The sequence below is a fragment of the Arvicanthis niloticus genome, chromosome 16, assembly GCF_011762505.2.
Source record: "Arvicanthis niloticus isolate mArvNil1 chromosome 16, mArvNil1.pat.X, whole genome shotgun sequence".
Classification (NCBI taxonomy): domain Eukaryota; kingdom Metazoa; phylum Chordata; class Mammalia; order Rodentia; family Muridae; genus Arvicanthis; species Arvicanthis niloticus.
Genome location: NC_047673.1, coordinates 15,547,454 through 15,569,559, shown reverse-complemented (window position 1 = coordinate 15,569,559; position 22,106 = coordinate 15,547,454). Strand labels below are relative to the sequence as shown.

General features: G+C 49.1%; 1 protein-coding gene across 1 annotated transcript in view; it reads right to left on the bottom strand.

Annotated features, from left to right (window-relative positions):
- Sfrp1 (secreted frizzled related protein 1) overlaps positions 1-17,401 on the bottom strand; it is a 39,028-nt gene extending 21,627 nt beyond the window's left edge. Inside the window, exons 1-2 of the mRNA XM_034520006.2 lie at positions 16,597-17,401; positions 11,631-11,708 (exon numbers count right to left, since the gene is read on the bottom strand). Of these exons, the coding sequence (XP_034375897.1) occupies positions 11,631-11,708; positions 16,597-17,140 (622 nt within the window). The 5' untranslated portion in view covers positions 17,141-17,401. The remainder of the gene's footprint in view (positions 1-11,630; positions 11,709-16,596) is intronic.
- Positions 17,402-22,106: the final 4,705 nt, after the last annotated feature.

Sequence of the window (22,106 nt, the reverse complement as noted above, 5' to 3'; positions counted from 1 at the left end):
CCCCCCACCCCCCACCCCCGCCCCAAGAAAGGAAAAGACCTGCACCTTTTTGATCAGCAGGGCTGGCTCTCTGGCTGCCTGGCTGATCAGCAGGATCCCACTTCTTCCCATATCCTCCGGAGAAGCAACACAAACACTTCCATCCACGCAATCCAAACATCTTTAGAAGATGATTCCAGACTCCACGGATATGGAAAGATCTTTGTAAAGAGATTCTGGACATTCTGGACTCATTGCAATCTGCATAGGCACTGACTCTTTCTATGGATGCTTAGATTTGCATAAGAAACCTCACATACCCCGTGAGCCTGTATTTAAATGGATAACTGTCAAGTGAAGAGCTTGTGATCTGAAAGGCAGCCCCTAGCAACACTTGGCACTTGGAAGAGCCTCCTTGCTCGTCTGGACGAGAAGGGGGAGCCAAAGCTTCTTCCTTACAGGAAACCTCAGTGGGTCACTTGGAGGCTAGAGGGTTCCTGCAGAGTTTCAGTCTTGTCCTCCTATACCTCAAGACCTTGTCCACAGCTAACAAGTACCCCCTTGGAGTCCCTCCTTCCCTCCCTCCTACCTCCAAGCCTCAACTTGGGCCATGGCTAACATTCTTCACATATTTATCTGATTTCAACTTTGATACTCCAACACTAGTATTTGTTGGGGTTCCTAAATCCCCCTCCTTGGCCTTGACCCCTGAACCCAGGAATACCCTTCTTGACTTCTTTCTTGTCCTTAACTCTGATTAGTAGCTACAGAAATTCTCCCAGTTTCTCTAAACCCCATAGAAAACCTTCAGGCCTGAAAGATGAAACTGCAAATCACTTATCAGAAGTGACCTGCCAGGGTCCTCTCCAATGTGTCAAGGCTAGAATGAATCCCTCTTTGTGGAGCTGAGACTAAAGGAAGTACAGGGAGGGAACGTGTAGTCTGTGAGTCTGAGGGATCACACATGACAGGCTGATGATGCCTTGAGGGATGGATCACGCTATGTGGAAGTGGCTGTGTCTAAGGGGTTAAAAGCACATGCATCCGGCCCATTCTTCTTCTTCTTCCCCCCCCCCCCCCCCAGACAAGGTTTCTCTGTGTGGTCCTGGCTGTCCTGGAACTCACTCTGTAGACCAGGCTGGCCTCGAACTCAGAAATCCGCCTGCCTCTGCCTCCCAAGTGCTGGGATTAAAGGCGTGTGCTACCACCACCCGGCTCGTCTGGCCCACTCTCATTCCAAGGCCCCAGACATTGAGATTTCCTCCATCCAAACCACTTCCCAAAACTGAATGGATATTCAGTGGAAAACACCTTAAGAATTAATTCCAAACATGCACACAAAAGGCACCCCCGAGATAGTCTCAAGAGGAAATACTGTATGGAGGCTGCTGATGGGAAGAGGGGGGAGCGGGGAGAGGAATAGCAAGAGAAATCCCCTAATCCTGCCTGAGTGAGAAAGAATTCAGTTTAGGAAAACCAACTCCTCATTTTTCACCAGGACCAAAGTACTCTCTTGGCACCCCATCTTGGATCACAACATCCTTTCAGAATTTGTAAATAATTTCCCTTAATTCCTGCCCTGAAGAAAATGATCCTTTATTCCTCTAAATGTAAATGCCTCTTAGCTGAGAATCAGACCTAAAGAACAGCCTTGTCTCACAGGGTCTGTGGGACCAAGGCCGTACTGCCTCACCTGAGCCTAGACCTCACCCACAACGTTCTTGTCCTCATTAAACAAATGATTGCTCTCCCTCAAGCCTCTTGAAGAAGGAGTCAGTTGGAGCCTGAGTTATAGGATGAACTCACCTCACTTCTCAGACCAGTCCTTACTAGCAGCCCCTTTCAAAGCCAGTATGATCCTATGGCTCCAGCAGATTAAACAGCCACAGAAGGAGACTTACAGCTCAGGCCCCCTGAATAAGCTACCAAGGACATCACATATTCCCTGGAAACTCCCATCTGAAAGCCAGGTCCTCGCTCGTGGTGCTACTTTAGAGGCCGTGGGAACTTTGGGAGGCAGAAATAAGTTACAGGGCGCAGGTCCTTGGAGGTACTTCGGCCCTAGTTCCTTCCTCTCTTGATCTTTGGTCCCTGTCTGCCATGAAGTATCTTCCTCCGCCCCACATACCCACCGCCATGATGCTCTGCCCAAGTGCATGGAGCCAAGTAATCATGAGCTGAACCCTGAGACCACCAGGCAAAGCAAACCTTTCCTTTTCCTCCCTTACACTGCTTCTCTCAGGCTTTTAGTCACAGCAAAAAGTCGCTACTACAACTGTGTGAACAGTTAAGGCGACATCTTCCCTGAAAAGGACTTCCCGCCTTTCCTTCCAATCAATCCCTCATTTGCTCACTCTGTCGTTTCAACACATCTTGGGCACCGACTTCTGTGCCTCTACATTCCCTTAAAACCACCAGGGAGCAGAGGAAGAAACCCCAGTGTCTGCCTGTGTTTTTCCCCCACTAGAATTCAAACTCGGCAGAATACAGAAACGTGTTTTCAACACGCACCCCCATGCACAGGCCCCAGCTTCCAAAGCATTCAATACAACCAGCCCCCTACTCGTTTGACTCAACAAATGCCTATTTTCAAAGAAACCTAAGCTGGCGGCTTCTGGTTCACTTCCCTCAAAGGAGGCCATCCTGAGGCCTGCCCCTCCCAGAACCAGGAAGTCCCAAGTGCCAGCACTAAGTGGCACTCATAACGGGAAAGCCAAGGTGGCTGAGGCAGCTCTACAGACAACTGCAGAGCCAGGTCTTCTCAGGCAGGCCAGAGTGACAGCACTAGTGACAGGCGGGGCCCCTTACATGCCAAAGCCATAGTTCAAATATTTATCGTATGTGTCTGGCTTTCACACAGAATGTGCAACCTGCCAGTTACCACTGTTTACCTTGGTAGAAATTCACGGGAAATCTTAGTCTGAGCAGGCCCAGAGTTTATTTTACTGCCAGAGAAACAACTTTCTTTGATAAATCATCCGTGTGACAGTGTTCCTGAAAGACTAAACAAAGATCTCATGCGTAATCTGCAGCCTTTGAGAAGCCTTGCAAAGCTAATGCGTGTTTAATTGGCTGCTCTAAGCAGGTTGGGGCAGGGCAAGGGTCTGACATTTCTTTGGCCATTTGTTCTCCTTTTTTTAAGGAAAAAAAAAAATACAGATTGAAGCTTTTGGCTCGTTTCTGCAAAACTGGATGAAACCTACCAATATCTCAAGGCCCCTTTCTTCTGAATGTAGCCTATTTGTGGGGCTGAGTGGCACAAGGAACCGGTTTGAAAAGGAACCCCGGACTGGAATACTGCTTGAGAAAAAAAGGGGAGGGAGAGGGAGGTGCCCCCAACACAAAGGGGGCTCTCAAATCTCTCTGAAACAGACCCCAATAAATTATGAGCAGAATATATTACGGATAAGATTTCTCAAAAGCACATTGACACAAAAGACAACTTCAGTGGGCGTGTCCTGGACCTGCTGTAGATTGGGTTATAATTGTCTGGCGGCTTCCAGCTGCATGACTGAAGGTGTCTTCTAATGCAAGCTCCCGGATCTCCTTCACTTCTAGAATAGAGAGGTTCTGAGGCTTGGAGGAGGGGCAGGGCTGCCTGTTCATGTTTGGTTTGTTAACCACAGTATCTTGAAGCAACACAATCCTTTAAGTTTTCCAGACTACCTCATAAAAACCTTCTGCTAACCAGAGAATCACCTAGATAGTCCATTGTATTTCTTAAGCTTTCCATTTTTTTTTTTAAAGTTTTCTCTTTTTGCCCAACAAGATGGTTTCCTGAGAATTCTTCTCCCTAGACTGGGTTCCATCCTAAAATGGTTCCTTGCATTAAGTGAACATTGCTGTGGCTTCCGTAGTCCAGGAAATGGAATTAATTAATCGACTTGATTAATTCAGTTCTCTGAACAACATACTGTTGTAATTACCATTTGAGAAGCAGGCCCAGGGAGGTTGAGAGACTTCCTGGTGGTAGCCCAGCTTAAAGGCTTCTTCATTTAACCTAAGTCTGTCTGGCTCAGTCAGCTTGGCCTCTCCACCAAGAAGAAAGCCAACAAGGTTGAGTACCTTCTTTGTGTAAGGCACAGGGCATTGAAAGTCCACATTCTGAGACCAAAGGAGCACTCTGCCGTCTTCCTGCCTAGGAGCTCCTCCACCGTCTCAGCAGGATAGGAGGAGGTGATGGGTGTGCAAGGACGAGAAGGTGAGACCTGACAGTATCATCTAGCTTGCTGCCCAGCAAGTACTAGCAAAGGAAAGCTGTCAGGGAGCCAGTCCAGGTCAGGCAGCCTTGGGCTAATAATGCCTTTCTCTTGCTTTTTAGTCTCTAAAGGGAGGGCATGGAACAGGTTGGTCTTTGAGGTTCCACCCAACTCAGACTACCTTTCCAGTGACAAACTGGTACCAGTGAGCCACCCAGCACTCAAAGACATAAGCAGTTTAGGCTTTCCCCACATCCCAATGGTCCCCTATCTCTGTCCTTCTCTATCACCTACCAGAAAGGCCTCGAAAGGGTGACATCTGAGGGCAAATCCTCTTTGGTCACCTTACTCATGACTGTTATTTATAATAGCCATCATATAATAAAAGGAGAGAGGACATCAGACTTCGTAAGGTAGACCAAATGCACAGATGAATACTGTCTCAGCCATTCCCCTGAAGTCCTCGGAGTAGTCACATTCGTCAAAGCATGGAGGAATGGTGTTTGCCAAGGGCTGAAGGAGAAGGGAAGAGATTACTGTTTAACGGGCACAAAGTTTCAGTGCAGGTAATAAGAACTCCAAAGACAGACCTGGTGACTTCCCTCCCCAGTGTACTTAACACCACTTACTGGACACTTAGAAACACCTGAAATGGTAAGATTTCTGTTAGGTACACCATTGTAGCAAAAGAAGGAAGCTTGCGGTCCAGAGTACTCAAGACCAGGGAGTCTCAGCATCCAGAGGAAGGTACTTCCCAAAGACTTCTAGATGGCGCTGCATGAAAAGGACTGGTCCCAGGGAATAACCTGGTCAGAACTAGATTTAACTAGAGACTGGACACTTAGAAACTTAGACCCTTAGACTGGACCACATTAGCCGATCCTAATGTGGATATACCTCAATCTGTAAGGTAATCTGTAGCCATACATCCCAGCATGAAGACGGTAAAAGGTTTAAAAAAAAAAAAAAAAAAAACACAGGAGAGGTGCCAGAGCATCCAAAAGTCACCTCTTATTAACTCGGGTAAAAGCCATGAAGGCCCTACTCACTCAAGACAGATCTATTTAAAAAACAAAAAACAAAAAAACAGGCAACAAAATGAGCTTGAATCCAGCTTGGGGGTTAGTGAACATTTCATCCCCTGTTTCTCACCAAATCTGCACCCATTATCAACCTCCATCTTGCTAGGGGAAACTGAGGCACAAAGAGTTGGAGAGGCTTGTTCAGCATGGCCAGGGCCCAAACACAGCAAAGAGCTACTCAAAGAGTGTGACTCTGCACCTGAGGGTACAGCAGCCCCGTCCTGGGTTCACGGTTTTAAGGTGATGACACAATGCTCCATGACATTTGCCTCAACATCTTCCTGACAGCCAAGAACCGGTGAGAGAGGAAGGGCACACCTTGCTCACTGGATGAGAATATTACAGCTTTTACTCCCGATTTTTCAATGTGTGACCTCAACCCAGCTACTCTCCTGCCTAGGCCCTGGTTCCTTGGGTCAGTCCCTTGGGTCCCAAACCTTTATAGGAACTCTCTGATATGTGATCACAGATGAGTTGGCGATTATATCAGCTACATCACCCCAGACAATTTCGAGGCTTTTAGTTCATCACGGTTTCAACACAGATTCCCATAGGAAACCTGGTTAAGATGAGATGTAGGCTGCGAGCCATATTACACCAGATAGTGCCTGCATCTAAGCGCCAAACTCACCATTCCCTGCACTCGGGACACTTGACAACTGTCCCAAGCTTGAGAGCAAGTGTGGATGAGACCAGTGTTCTAGGTGCCCCAAGTTGTTTGTCCCCCCCCCCCCCCCCCCCCGCTTCCCTCCTCTCTATTTCATTTTATTTTGAATGAACTGGACCAGGACACTCCAAACCAAGCATGTTGTTTCTATCAACTAAACAACAAGTTGCACAGATCCACTTGGAAGGGGTGCTCTCCTTCACTGTGTGCCTACTCTGTCTGAGACATTGTCCGGGGACTAGTTGAAAGCAGAAATGGGCCTTATTTTGTTCTAAGCCTCGGATTTTCTTCACATTTTAGCAATGAGGTTAATGTGTTCTTTGTCGGTGTTTTGGGCAGAGAGAGCATCTATTAATCACACAGAAGGTAAATATGGCCCCAGACACAGAGCTGCCCTCGAGCAGCTACGCTGTTATAATTGCCATGCTGGCAGCTGGTCTCCCCCATATCCAAGAGGAAACCTAAAGTTTAGTTTGGAAAGTCTGAGCTGACTTTTTGCAAGAGAGCAAACTGCCTTTCAGTGAACCGCCGACAACGGCTCAGCCAACATAGCTTGAGAGATTCCTGAGGCAGAGTGAGAACAGATCCACAGAGGAGCAGGGACCACGGGAAATACTTCTAGGAAACATTCCCAGTGCTGGCTCGGAGTAGATTTTCTTTTCCTTTCCTGTTTGACTAATTTTACTTATTGCCAGGTACAGTTTTTCTCTTTGAGGAAACATGTAAACAAACGAAGGGAAGATATTCTCTCAGAGGGCAAGGAAAATTTTGGGTGGTGGTGGTGGTGGTGGTGGCAAAGACACCGTTTTTTAGTGAAAAGGAAACACAAACACAGGGCTGAACAAGAACTGTCAGGCCCCAAAAGTAAAGATGCCAGCACAAGGGAAGCACCCCACTTCCTTGGGAAAGGACTGTAACCATCCCACAGATGCTTCAGAAAGAAAGGCCTATGGGAACTCACAGAAAGTGGAAAAGAATCAAAGTAGTTGGAAGTGGAATAAACACGCCATGGTGGCCATGAATCAGATTAGCTTCTCTCTAAGATAAATGAATGGGGGTGGGGGGGAGGGAGTGGGGGGGGAGGCCACTAAGGTTGTCAATGTGGAAGCTTGCAAAGGCTTCACTGGCCTGGCCTCTTTAAGAACTGAGCACAGCACCCAGTTCTTAAAGGAAGTAGGAAGTAGGAAATGCAGGGAAGAACTGAGCAGTCAGGGTTACCACCATTTTGAAAGCAAAGGCTTTTGCATCAGCTAACCATGGGCTCCCCACATCTGCTGCCTGATCCAGGCTGATCTGGCTGCATTCCTGAGTATCAGCACACGCACTTTCTACTGTTGTTTTTGCCTGTTGAGGGGGGAAAAATGTGCTCTGCACCAAGAGGGTAGAGCGCAAGAGCAAAAAATATGGCAAGGCAGACAGGACATAGGGTTGAAAAATGCATCATTCAGGGGGGAAGGTAGCAGGCTCCGCATGTCTGGCTCCATGCTGGCGGTGAGGTGAGGGGACTAGGACGCAAAAGGAGAGCAAGTGAGCGTGTGTGCTCACACAATGCTTTCCAGCAACTGATATCTTCCCACTGGGGACACCAGGGCCACTTACTACAAAGCTTGATCCCTGGAGTGGGGAGTCAAACATTCTTTGCCTTGGGTTAGCTTGCATTGTCAATGCTTTTGTTTTCTAACTGAATCCCATCAGTGTGGCTGACTGCCTCTCCTCCTTGCAATGAACTGAGCTAGGCAACAAGTTTCTCAACAAGGCTGCATTCTGCAGGGAGCTAAAAAGGGCAGGGCTAAGCTCAGTCCCTACAGAGAGAGAGAGAGAGAGAGAGAGAGAGAGAGAGAGAGAGAGAGAGAGAGAGGAGAGAGAGGAAGGAGGGAGAGAGAGGAGGGAGGGAGAGAGAGAGAAGAGAGGGAGGGAGGGAGAGAGGGAGAGAGGAGGGAGGGAGGGAGAGAGGGGGAGAGAGAGGAGGGAGAGAGAGAGGAGGGAGGGAGAGAAAGAGAGAGGAGGGAGGGAGGGAGGGAGAGAGGGGGAGAGAGAGAGAGAGAGAGAGAGAGAGAGAGAGAGAAGGGAGAGAGAGGAAGGAGGGAGAGAGAGAAGGGAGGGAGAGAAAGAGAGAGGAGGGAGGGAAGGAGAGAGAGAGAGGGAGAGAGAGAGAGAGAATGAGAATATCCTATTTGTCATTTTCTAAAAACCTTACAAACAAACAAACAAACAAAATGCTCTCCTCTCCCTCAGAAAAGCCTGACACCCAGTGCTCACCACGCACACTTGGCACCTGTGTGCCATAGTCACATACTGTTCTCCATCTTACTGGCGAGGAGGAGGAGGAGGCCCCTCGGTGTCAGAGCACGCCAAGGGAGAAAGGCAGCTAGCTCCTTCGCATCACTGTGAGGATTCCATATGCAAGGTCTTGGAGGACCTCATGAACCTAACAAGAAAATACTTTTAGGGTTACAAGATGGCAATCTTAAATAGCGCATCACTGTGGACCACGGAGACCGACTGGTTATCAATAAGAGGTGCTCCATCCTTTACGTATCATTGGCCTGGGGGCTGCTGGCTTGGCAGGAACCTACAACAGTGGGGGAGTGACTGACAAAGATAAGTTGAGGCACATCCTCGGGACTTCTGCCTCTGTTAGAAATTCAACCTTTCCTTGTCCGGTTCTCTCAAAGTCTTGCCTCTTTAGCCCTTGACTTCCAAATGTATCTACGTTAGCTGCCACAATGACACCCCACCCCCAGGAAAAGAATTTAGGGGAAGGGAGTGAGGGTGGAGGTTAATGATCATTTGGGGTTGATAAGTTCCAGACAAAGATTCTGGACCTACATCCACTTTCTCAACAAGACCGGCTTCGGCCTTTTAATTTCTATAATCTCTGCTCTAAAGGAAAGCCACCAATCTCTGAAAGTTGGCGACTAGTGTCTAGTCGGGATTTTAAAATCTAAAGCTGAGTTTTAATTTATTCCAGGTAGGTAGATTTGGACTGGAGTCTAGCATAATTCATTGTACTCAATAAACGTTAAGTAAAAGGAAAAACACAGATAAAGACTCAGACACACACACACACCAAGTTGGGAGCTTCCTGAATAGAAAGTCAGTCCTGATCAATCGCCTCCATTCTAGGGCTTTCCATCACACACCCCTAAACCTGATAAAACCCCACAAACACACGGCATCCAGCAGAGCACTGCACTCTGGGCTCCATCTGAGATCGCTCCCCCAGGCTCACACAATGTCAGGGCAATCGGTAACCGGGAACACTCGGGTCCACCATCTCTAAGATCGATGACTTGGGAAGAACAACCCCTTCTTTAGGCCTCCTGGGGAGCCTCTGGCTTTCTTCCAGCTCTCCCCCATGGAACAAAAGGCTTCCTGTCAGGGCTCCTCTGAGATTCTAGTCACCCTCTTGTTTCCTTTCCTTCCAGGTTTATCTTTGGGAAGGACTCCTGTCTATCTTCATGGATAAAAAGCTTTTGGCTGCAGCAATATGGGGCTGAGTACCCACCAGTCTGAGCCCAGTTTAGGGCTCCTCCTGAGGCCAGAAAAGAGACTTAACATCAAGACCGGAGTGGAAGAGTCATCTGACTTTGAGTGAATCACTACACATATACCATCCATAACTTGCTTGTTGACACGGAACCTGGCTATGTAGCCTAGACTGGTCTCAAACTCAAGGTCCTCCTGCCTCCTCCACCCCCAAGTGCTGGGATTATAGGTATGCACCACTATACCCAATTTCTTGCTAACATTTTAAATAAAACTCGAAATAAAACTGTAGGTATATTATATGGTGTCCTGTACGTATATAATCAACATAGGGAAGCAGATGGAAAAAGATGTAAAGTCGAAAGTTAGCCTGTGTTACATAGCCAGTGAAAGGCCATCCTGGGCTACATCCAGGACTGTTTTATTTTGTTTTGTTGTTGTTTTTTTTGTTGTTGTTGTTTTTGTTTTTTGTTTTTTGAGACAGGGTTTCTCTGTGTAGCCCTGGCTGTCCTGGAACTTACTCTGTAGACCAGGCTGGCCTCGAACTCAGAAATCCGCCTGCCTCTGCCTCCCAAGTGTTAGGATTAAAGGCGTGCGCCACCACCACCTGGCCCAGGACTGTTTAAAAAACAAAAAAGTCTTAAAATTTTTTAAGAGACAATAAGAAAAAAAGGGGGGGGTATGGCTTATACAAGCAACAAAATGTAGCAGAAACCGGGTGTTTTTTTTACACGTACTATTGGTAACAAATGAGACAGATACAAACGCTTCATGACAAAATTAAAAACCATGAGAAATAAATACAACTTTTTAAGAATGTGTGGCCAATAGGCTCAGTGAGGAAAGGTGCCTGTCACCAAGCCTGACATCCCCAGCACCCGTGCAAATGGAAGGAGAGAACCAACTCCTTCAAGCTGTTCTCTGACCTCCTTCTCTCATCTCTCTATGCACGAGCACATACACGTAGTTAAAAAAGAAATAAACATCTATTTCCATTAAGGTTTCTGTGGCAAAGGGCTGAAACAGCCCAGCTTCACCTGCAGGCACGGAGAATATGTGTACCATGATGCACAAACTACCTGGGCTTGTGAGTGTTCCCGTACCCGTGTGGAGGCCACTGGAGCACCGTACCTTATAATATCAGACTCGCCCTGTACTTTATCATGTCGGCTTAATAAAAACACAGTGGCTCTGAATAGACATGAAGACTCACGTTACTTACCTTTATGCCTTCTCTCCTAAGAAGTTGGAAGAAATCCACCCTAGAACTGCAAGCCCAAGTCTGTCCTTAAGCAAGATGGTCCTGGCCCTGGCTGCTGCTTTATGTCCAGCAGTGGGGACCCAAGAAAGGGATGGAGTAGGCGCCCAAAGGACACAGCTCATATTTGTGTTCTCAGAGGTTCAGACGTCATTGGGTCAGAGGCTATCCCTACATGGATCCTGGATTTGCTCCCTAGCCCAGGCTAGCCCCGCTTGGGAAGCTGCAGGTGCTGATTCAGAATTCGCTCTCAACCCAGAGTAACTTGGGAAGTAGGAACAGAAATCACACTCCTGAGGCAATGCTAATGTTCTTTGCCTGGAAGACTCAGACTAGGGCCTCAGGTGACTCCCATAGGCACAGAAATCTCCCCATCCTGGCAAGGCACCCCACCCACCCTGAGCCGATTCAGTCCAGGGTAGAGTAGTGCTGACACCTAGGGGTGGATATAAAAAAAATCAAACCATAAAGAGCCAACTCAGGGCTGCTTCTGCAGCAGGTGAAGAGAACTTTGCAGTCTAGAACCTCAGCTTCATCCCTGTCCCTAAGTCTGCACCCCTCTGCCATTAACAAAAGCTCCTCAAAATCTGAAACATAGAGGCATACACAGTCTAACTTGAAGAAAAGATGGTCCAAGCCTGGCACAGTAGTGCACTTCTTTAATCCCAGCACTTGGGAGGCAGAGGCAGGGGGATCTCTAAGTTTGAGGCCAGCCTGGTCTACAGAGCGAGTTCCAGGACAGCCATGGACAAAAGATGGTCCATGCTCACTCTGCCTAGACAGACTTCCTTTTGCCTAAGAGAGAAAATGAGAGGGTGGAGGCAGAAGATGTGAAGCTCAAACACTATGTTCCCATGAGCCCATGTCTTCATGGGGTGGGGGTTGGGGGTGGGGAATACGGAACAGGGAAAGGCAGGGATCCCAAAGCCCCACAGGAGGCTGGAACTCTGTCTTACCAAACTCGCTTGCACAGAGGTGTTCAATGATGGCTTCCGATTTCAACTCGTTGTCACACGGAGGACACACTGTTGTACCTAGCAAGGGAAAACAAGCAGAAACAGACGCCGTAAGTCATAGTGATGGGGACCCCCGGACAACAGGCCAGGCAGGAGCCAGGTTAACAAGCACCGGAGGTCTTCTGGGCTCCTGAAAGGCTTCCTGTGAGTGGCAGTGAAGGGTTTCTGAACTCAGAACCAAACGCACAAGCAGACGAGTGCTTTCGTCCAACATTCAGGCCTAGATAGGCTGAATGTGACGGTTATTTATTCAACTGCTATTTGAGTTAGGTAGGGGCAGGTCCAGGCTGCTGGGGGTACCTGAGGGGAAAAAAAAGCTAAAACAAAACAAAAACAAACAAAATAAACCAGCTTATAAGCCAAAATAGGTCTTCTCATGAATTGTTTCTAGGTCTTCCCCCTTCCCTTTATCTTGCCCCCTCTGATTCCAGCCCTTCCCCATCTGCAGATTCTGAACGAGACAGCCCATCAATCTGACCAGGTCTCTAGGACCAAGAGAACAGTAATACTCAATTACTCGAGCCCAGGACCCTGAAATGCTATAGGTTGTGGGGTGGGGGAGGGGAGGAACTAGCAAGAGCCACCAAATGGAGGACAGAGCTGGCCAGGAAGGAAACCCTTTGGATGATCTTTCATGAAGTGCTTTGAAGAGATGCGTGTGTGCGTGCGTGCGTGCGTGCGTGCGTGCGTGCGTGCGTGTGCAGTTAGACCCCCATAGGAAGGGGCTTTAGAGGCCTCTTTGCCAGGGCGGAGACGTTGTGTTTATAGGAGACTTCTTCAAGGATTGAATTCCTTCTCCGCTGCTCATTGTCTACCAAACGATGCACAGTTTACTGATGGCCTAGAAAACCTAAACATAGTTCACCCTGGACACTGGAGGCTAGAGCCTGGCTGGAGCTGAAAGAAAGTCGCCCTGAGTCAGAAGCCAAAGGGAGGTTCGCTGGCTTTCCTTTCCCATCCCATAGGTTTCACCAACACCGGTTCTGATCTCTCCCCCTCCCCATCAGGGCTCAGGTTGTAAAATGGGCACCCTTGGGACCTGCTGCTCCCCAGGCCTCTCCCTCCAAGGCTGAGAACACATCTCCAGTCTGTATCTACCAGTTCTCTCCCACATGTACCACACTCTGGCAGCTGCCTTTCAAATTTTAGGCGTAGAAGGAAGCGCCGTGCAAGCAGAGGCTAAGCGAGCCTCTTTGGGCCAGATGTTGGAAATACACCGGTTTCGCTCCCAGAGCTTGTAGTTAGGTTCTGGAAGTAATGTTTCCGACAAAACAACAAACAAACAAACAAACAAACAAAACAAACAAACAAACCTTTCCCAGAAATCTCCATCATGGTGTCTACTTTCCATGTAAAGTAAGAAAAAAAAAGGAAAGGAAGTTATAGACGGAACCATGTGACCTAAATCAACAGTGTGTTTGGGTTTCCTCTGTTTATGTAGTGGCTTTTTTTTTCTTTTCTTTTCTTTTTTTTTTTTTTTTAAGTAGAAGTTATCACATTGCAAAGTTCAAAGGTGTAAAATGCTGAACAAGGCACTCTAGGCCTCCTTCATACTCCCCAAAACTCAACTGGCATTTCCAGGCTCTGTACTCCAACAGGACGAGAGTTTCAATCTCTGGATTGAGCCCAGCCTGCAAGCATTCTCAGTGGCTTCTGGGGGTTGGGGGTGGGGGGAGCATGCAGGGTGAGGGGTGGATCACTGTGAATTCTCTATGTGTCTTTCCCTCCTCTCAGTACTCCCAGCTAAGAGCTGGGAAGAGAGAGAGAGAGAGAGAGAGAGAGAGAGAGAGAGAGAGAGAGAGAGAGAGAGAGGTAATGCAATATTAATCTCTGCCCCTCCTGTGTCTCTGGGGCCCTGCAAGGCTGCCTCACAGGAGCAAGCGACTGAGACGTCCATTGGACAGGTAAACGGAATCATGGCGGTCAAGTGCAAAGAAAATGCATGAAATACTTAATGGGTATGAGGAAATGGAGGAGAAAGGCCAACACTGGAGTCTAGATTAAGATTACTTTGTGAAATCAATGTGTACAAGGAGAGAGTGGGGGAGAGAGAGGTGGGGGAAGGGAGAGGCCAAAGCAGGGAGATCAATCTCCCCTGGGCAGCTTGCTCCCAAAGGGAAGAGGAGGAAGTCAGGGAGAAGCCAGGGCTCACCCGCCTCTCCAGTCTGTGACTTAACCTGGCTGATTTAATGCACAACATGCCTAAACAACAGGACTGAACAAGACGGGCTCGCTCTTACATCTCAGTGAAACCTGGCAGGGTAGGAGAACGACAATTTATTAAATGAGTGTAATGTATGTCCAAGACTTAGAAGTCAGTTTCCCGGGATGGACAACGTAATTGCTTTTCCCCGACAGAAGCTAAGGTACCATGAGCAGACACTGTTTGAAAGAGAAAAAAAAAAAAGTCTTTGGCTCATTTCTCATGACTGGGCTTACCTTTAATAACAAGGGGCTTTCCAATACTCCCAAAACCTGTGTCCAAGCTTATTCAAAGGTGTGATGCTGTCTTGAAAATTTAGATTTCCGTACTAGGAATACAGGATAGATGAGCAAGAGAACAAGGCACCTGTGTGAAACTTACTATCATCCCAAAGGTCCAGGACTTATTCCAGAGCCACCAGCCTAAGGTTCTGAGGACCAGTAGTGTCATTTGTCTTAACCTTTTCCCATAGACAGCTTAACACTCAACTGATAATTGGACAGCCCTGTGGGGCAAAAGTGGGCGTCCGTCCTGTGGAGCACCCTTCTAATGATGTCTCTCAGCAGACACTGGTACCTTTCACAAAAAGCTAAAATCACTTAAGATTTTTATCACACTCCTGCCAGACAGCACACACACGCACATACTCACACCAATACACACACACACCAATACACACACAACCAGTACACACACATCAGTACACACACACTCACACCAATACAAGCACACACACACACATACACCAATACACACACAAACAGTACACACGCATCAATACACACACCAATACAAGCGTGCGCACGTGTGCGCGCACACACACACACACACACACACCTTGATTCAGCAAAGAATTCCTCCATCTGAGCACCAGGCAAGGAGGAACCAGAGTCGTGGAACCACGCAGAGACATCCACAAATGGGTGAGGGTGAGTGTGCCCTTGCCCTGCCCTTGGTGGCACTTGTTTTCGTGGACTCTCCCTCAGAAACAGCACCACCCCCACCGTGTCCTCTTGCCTGCAAACATCAGACCCTTTACACAAAGCTGCTTCTCACAGGCTTCTACTTTAAGCCCACCAATAGCCCCAGCAAAGGGCAGTCAATCAGTGGCCATGAGGAATGGACAGAATTCAAGCAAAGCTGGTCACAGGCTGGCCTGGCAGGCAGGAGCTAGAAAGGAAACTGTGGTCTGCAGGGGGTTGGGGGTGCTCAATGGGGATAGAAGACACAGTGCTGGTCTAGGGAAATGCTCAACCCCAGTGAGCCACCTCAAATGGCTACACATACCAGCCCTGAGGACAGAGGTGCCCAGGGCTACCATTTCACCTTACAGGCTGGCTCCCACGCCAGACAAGGGCAGTCACTTTGGACCTACCTTCCTTTCTAGAATGAATAGGAGCCTTCAAACTTTCCTCATGCCTACCCCAGTCCTCACGCTGAGGCAGCTAGATGAGGCAGCAATGAGAGGCACTTGGCAGTGAGTGCCTGCCTGTAATCCTAGAAATGAGGAGGTTGAAACAGGAAGAATTTGTGTTCAAGACCAGCCTGGGCTGTACACCAAGAGACTAAGACCCAGCTTCAGAAAGCCAAGTCGCTCAACACTTCAAGACAAGTAAAGTCTCCCCTTCAGAAATGGCCGGGAGGCACCCGCTTCTGTGACAAGGGACGCTAAACAAGAATATCTGTTATATATTCCTGAGGCTCACTCCACAGGAATGAACCCAGTCGGGGTTCACACCACCAGGCTGCTGTGGTGCACCTATGGGGTCTGTGTGTGTTTCTGGTTTTGTTGTGTTTGAATCTCCAGATTTTCTTTTTCCTTCTCACATGAAAATTTCCCTCTAAACACGGGGTTCCCAAGAGAAATTCTGGTCCCCCAGGGTTCAGTATTTGCATCGCCCAATTTGCAGGTCCTCACTCCCCACCCCACCCACCCCCCAGGAGGAGATAAACAATGAGCTAATTACATTTTTATCTTTCTAATTACCTAAGGATTTGTGTTAAGGAGAGAGGCAGGGGTATGCAAGGCTGGTGCAACGAGAGGTTTTTGCATACACACACACACACACACACACACACACACACACTGGCCCTCAGGTTTGCTAAACTCAAGGATGCTGCCTGAATTTAGAGGCGAAGAAACAGAAGTTGCGCTTTCTAAACTTTCCTCAGCCAGTTCTGCAACACGACTGCAAGATCAGCCAAGCAGAGAGGATTTCTTGTTGATTGTTTTGTTTTTAGAAAAAAAATAGTTTACAAACTTATGAAAATAAATCCCTCAGTCTGAGGTTTTGGAGTTGTTTTGTTTGTTTGTTTTTGTAGTTTGAGCGAGTGGTTTTCCAAGGGAGCAGTGTCTATCTAGGATGTTAACAGTTTTGGATGAGGGCCCCGCGCTCTCCCTGAAGAGATGGACGTCCTCCTTTTATTTAAAACTTAAGCTTTGCTTTGTTTCAGGTATGGAAAATAGACCGGAGCTTAAGAAGAGCAGCTCCAGGCCTCCCCCGGGCCGAGACTCCCCAGCAATCACGGAGTACCTGGGTCGGGAGAAGCGCCAAGCGACGCCTGGGCCTCCCAGAAGCTTTCGGGATCGCGTCTGCACACCTTGCGGGTTGCGGTGCGCGACTCCCGGGCTTTTCCTTCTAGAGCCCGGGGCCAGTGCGACTGGGCGCGGGGGTTCGCGGGCGTGGGAAGGTGCACCCTTACCTTGGGGTTTCGAGGCTTCGGTGGCATTGGGCGGGGTCATGGCGATGCAGACGTCGCCCTCGGGGAACTTGTCACATTTGAGCATCTCGGGCCAGTAGAAGCCGAAGAACTGCATGACCGGCTCGCAGGAGTTGCGCACGGCCTCGCAGAGCCAGCGACACGGGTAGATGGGCCGGTCCAGACAGACGGGCGCGAAGAGCGAGCAGAGGAAGACCTGGGTGCCCATGTGGCAGTTCTTGTTGAGCAGCGGCACCCAGCTGCTGGCCTGCTGCTTCACCTCTGCCATGGTCTCGTGCTCCAGCAGGTTGGGCAGCACCATCTTCTTGTAGCCCACGTTGTGGCACAGCCGCAGGTCCACGGGGATGTCCACGCACTGCGGGGGCTTAGTGTAGAAGCGCCCGCTCTGATACGAGCCGATGTCCGACTGGAAGCTCACGTAGTCGTACTCGCTGGCCGAACCCGCGGCCAGCAGCGCGGCGGCCAACGCCAGCAGCACGCCCGAGGCGGCCCCGCCGCGACCCCGCGCGCTGCGCCCGACGCCCATGCTGCTTGGCGACGTCCGGGCTGCCCACGCTGCCTTCACGCGCGCGTCCCGCTGCAAACTTCCCGGAGCCTCCGGGGACAAAGGCGCAGTGCCCGGCCCCGTCCTGCTCGCGGCCGCGAGCTGCGCCCCGGGTATCCGATCGATGGGGTCCTCGGCTGCCGCAGGTCGCCGCGGCGGGGCTGGCGCGGGGCGGGGAGCGCGCGGGACCGAGTGCCGTCCCGGCTCGCGGAGGCGCGGCGGGCTGCGGGCTGCTGCACCTACTTGCGACGCTGCAGCTCGAGTGCGCGGTGTGCGGGTGGCCGAGCCCTGGATCTCCCCGCGCGCAGCCAATCAGCTCCGCGCTGCCGGGAGCCGCTCTCCACACCGCCGTCAGTCAGCCGCGCAGTTAACCAATCGCCGAGCCGGCCAGAGGGATCGGTTTACTAGACCTAAACCCAGGTCAACACCCCTTAAAAAGCAAAACCAAAAACTAAGCAAGTACTTTCGAGGGAGGCAAATGCAAAGGGAAGAGAGTGGTTTGAAGTGCGGGGTGGGTGGAGACGGTGTTGGACGCTGTAATTATCGTGAATCGGTTTGCTTAAAAAAAAAAAGAAGAAGAAAAAGAAAGGGACTCTTAATACTTGCAAATTGATGCGACTGTGAAGACTTTTTTTCTACTCGTTTTCCTAATTCCAAGGAACAACGCAACAGACTAGCAAACCCTTCGCTCCATGGTTTTAATCTTATGTAAAGAGACAGGCTGCTTCCCAGCTGCTGGATGGGCAGACTGAACTTGGAAAGATCTTTTAAATTTCCCAGGAGTCTGGGCTTTTGCAAACGTGGTGCTTGTGGATGTGTTCAAAATGCAACATCTTTCCAGGTGATGGAAGGCAGAACGGGAAAGAGGCTCACGGTGGAGGAAAAGATTGGTTACGTAGTTGTTAGCTCCCGAGGACGGTTTACATTTTTAAACTATGTTTTTAAAGACCCTACTAAAGTCTCAGCTCTGCAGACAACACATCTGTGCACAAACATACACACAGAGAGACATGTTTGTGGATTAGAAAGCCAAAGCCCTAAAAATACCAGCATGACTGGGTGGATACCAACTGTATCGGTCAGATACATACGCTAATTCAGAGGTCAAACCCAAAGGTGTGTCGCCCCCTCCCCCATAAGGCAGAAGCCAAGCAAGCAGGAATAGCTGAGTCCGCCAGCCCCCCCCCCACGCACACCTGCCCCCTATTCCTCCCCCCGACACACACACACACACACACACACACACACACACACACACACACACCTCCCTGGGAATTGCTTGAGTGTTCCAAATACTCCCCTTAAATTCAGAGAGCTAGGGGTGGGATCAAGAGAGTAGACCGCACAAGCAGTCAGTGAAGTTCTCTGGATCTCCACATTCTGTGTTCTTCAGGGTGGGTGGAGGGGTTAGCCTGTGGATGAAGTGTGTTGCCATACTGGGTGGCAAATGGGCTGCCACACCTACTTGCAAGGCCCAACCCGGTTGGAGATGCTGCTGACCCAGGCAGCTTGTTTATAAAGCTATGGGGACCCTTGCTTTCAACTCAATAGACCCAATCTCTCCGTTCCAAGTAAAAACTCTGGAGCTTGCAAAGATGAGGGGATACCTTCTTAAAGCAATCACACACACGTTGATGCTGTGACTCTACTGCAGTTGCAGCAGGTGGTCAACATGCCTGTCCTTCCTAGGCCAATGAGAGAGGCCCAGAGCCAAACAGGCACGTTTGGGTAAGGAAAAAAGTCATGCAGAGCAAAGCTACGGATGGCCAGGGGTTAATCAAGAAACAGTCCTCAGTGCTGTCCTCCCTCAGGAGCTGGGGAGCCACATTCTTCAGAGAGCACAGAGGGCAGGCGACTGTGTCTCCATTCAGTAGCAGTCAGGGCTGAAACTGCTTGCTAGAGAGCGTCCTTGTTCTCTCCCCAGGCCAGATCCTCTTTCCAGGCTCAGATGTCTGTTCGCTTATCCTCTGGAAAGATTCGTGTTGGTAGATAAACAACAGCCTTTGCCCTCTGCTTTAATCTCAAGATTAATTCACCCACCCCCTCACTCACCTGTGTACCATTCTCCCAAATAGCAGGAGAATTTGGCTCTCCCTTCAGTTACAATGCTGAGAACGAATGGAGGGGACTCCACCTCGGGTGGCTTCGGAAGCCGTCATACGTCCATTCACAGGAAGAACTAACTTACATCCAGTCAGCTTTGTTGATTTTGATGTCTCCTGTGTTCACCACTCTGCTTTGCCCTCTGGGGCTAGGCTATAGGCACAACTATCAGGTTGGATAAGAAATGTCAGTAGTTGTATATTTCTGAATCCTTCTAAGGTCCAGCTGGGAAGGGAAGTCTCTGAGTCCTGATCTAAATAGATGTCCATCCCTTTGAGATGAAAGACGTCCCTGTAGGCCACACTACAGGACAGTGTCTGTGCCTACTCCCTAGTTTTCAGGTCACCAGGTCTCACACTTTAAATTCTAATCTCTCTTACTCTGATAGTGTATACACAGGAGAAAATTCTAGAACAAAGGGTGTTTAAAATGCTATTGTCCTAGCACTGCTCCCAGAAACCTTGGTGTCTAAGTTTGAGGACTTTAAACCAGGAGAATGCCACAGCTTCTTCCTGCCCTAATAGCTTAAGTGAGCAGGGATGAAAATGGAGCTCTATACCCTGCCTTTCCTTTCTCACCTTGGGAAAGCTCCGTGTTTTGTTTTGTTTTGTTTTGTTTCCACACATTGAAGTGCCTGTACATGAAGATTGGAATAGGCTCTTCCATGGCTTCAGGGAACATTTACTAATCTAAAGCTGACAGGAGACCGAGGGTCACAGAGGAGCCTCCCAGTATCTTGCTGGTTGCCCCTCTTCACACAGAGAACTTAAAACTGGATGAGGAGGAAGCTCCCTAGGCCTTGGCTCCTCTTCCATCCTCTTATTGTTTCACCAGTAACTTTCATCCTGTCCAGGAATAAGAACAGCATACGCTCACCAGTTGGCAGAGCTGCGGAAGACAGAGGGCTCCTGCCCATGGCCGGGTGGGTATGGTGGCTCTAACATAAGACAGAAAAGAGTAGTGTGAGCCTCTGAGTTAGGAACTATGTCATGCCCCCAACATGCTTCCAGCTCCCATGAAGTACACACCCTGTGTCTCTGAAGGTAGCCTGCTTGTCGTGCAAAGCTATTTAATATGCATGTGTATTCGGCTGTACTCCGATGCTTGTAAAGCAGAGGATGTGAATGCTCAGACAGACAGGTCTCTGTAAACTTGAGGCTGACCAGGACTACACAGTGAAACCCTGTCCTCCCCACCCCACCCCCAAAATTATTAAATTACCAGTATCCAGGATGGTATGAGGTACACTTCCAGTCACGTATGAATGCCTTAACACAGTACTCAATGTGAGATATCACAAAAGATGGGGCTGTGTCCTGAGACAGACTTCTCCAGTCCACCTTTGGGTGAGTAACTTTGAATCTCCTGACTCCTTTACCAACTGACTTGTCCCTCGGTGGCTATGGGAAAGTCTGGAAATAATCTTAAAACCTTAGTCAGGCCTGGTTCTGTGAACCTATGAGAAGATCATGATAGAGAGGTCAAAGGTCCTAAAAGGGAAGCTACTACTATTATTTAGCCAAATGGTCATTGTCTTAGGGTTTTACTGCTGTGAACAGACACCACGACCAAGGCAACTCTTATAAGGACAACATTTAATTGGGGCTGGCTTACAGGTTCAGAGGTTCAGTCCATTGTCATCAAAGCAGGAGCATGGCAGCATCCAGTCAGGCATGGGGCAGGAGAAACTGAGAGTTCCACCTCTTATTCCAAAGGCAACTAGAGAAGACCGGCTTCCAGACAGCTAAGATGAGGGTCTTAAAGCCCCCGCCCACAGTGACAGGCCACACCCACTCCAAGAAGGCCACACCTCCAAATAGTGCCACTCCCCGGGCCAAGCATATGCAAACCATAACAGTTGTAACGCCAACCTGTTCTCAATACTCATGTTTATAGCCATGGATTAGTGCTGCTCTCAGCTTTCGTCAGAGAAACTTCATGTGCAGCAGGTAGCAGTTAGTGCAGAGACTCACAACTGGTCAAAATGTGACTACGCAGTGCTTGACCCTGAACAGGACATCTGGATTTCCTCCTCCAGAGCTCAGGGAGAGTCTCAGAAGAGGAAGCAGAAAGAATGTAAGGGCCAAAGGACGGGGAGACAAAAACCAGCATCTTCTGGACATGGCATGCCCACTGCAGTGTCGAGCTCACCCACTGCAGCTGTGGTTAACTGCACAAGACTGGGCCCAGCAACGTTTAATTGTGATGGGGAGTGAGGGGAGGCATGACGTCCATCTCCTCCCAGAGACTCTATCGGCATCAAAAGTTTGCTAAAAATAGAGGGTGTTGTAGCCACTTGTAAGTGCCCCGGTAAATAACTTGCCGTGGATGTGCATGCAAGCAAGCAATTCTGGTGGAATGCCAGGGGTCACACACAAACAACGACATGACGATAGGAAGGGGACTTATTGCACAGAAGGCTTTCACAGAATGGGAGATAAGAGAGGGGAAGGGGGTCAGGACCAAAGGCCATCCCAATGTATACATCCCTTAGGACCGTTCTCAGCTGGAGCAGCTGCAAATCTCACTGTTACTCTCAGACCATCTCACTGTCTTTGGGACACAGCCACTGTGGATGCAGTCCACTAGAATGTTCTTTCTTCCCTGCAGGGGAGCTTTCACGCCCAGTAATTACTTCCCCTCAGGTGGCATAGCCTTCTTTTCTACCTTCAGCCCAGCAGTGGTCCTGGGAAGACCTTAGCTGCCATGAGACGCTAAGGTCACTATCCCTGCTTCTCTGATCAAAGATAAACCTCCCCACTCTCCAGGAGGTTCTTTGTGAAATTGAACCTACACACCTTTATTCATTCCTGAATATTGCAATTTGTTTACAAATCTATGAACT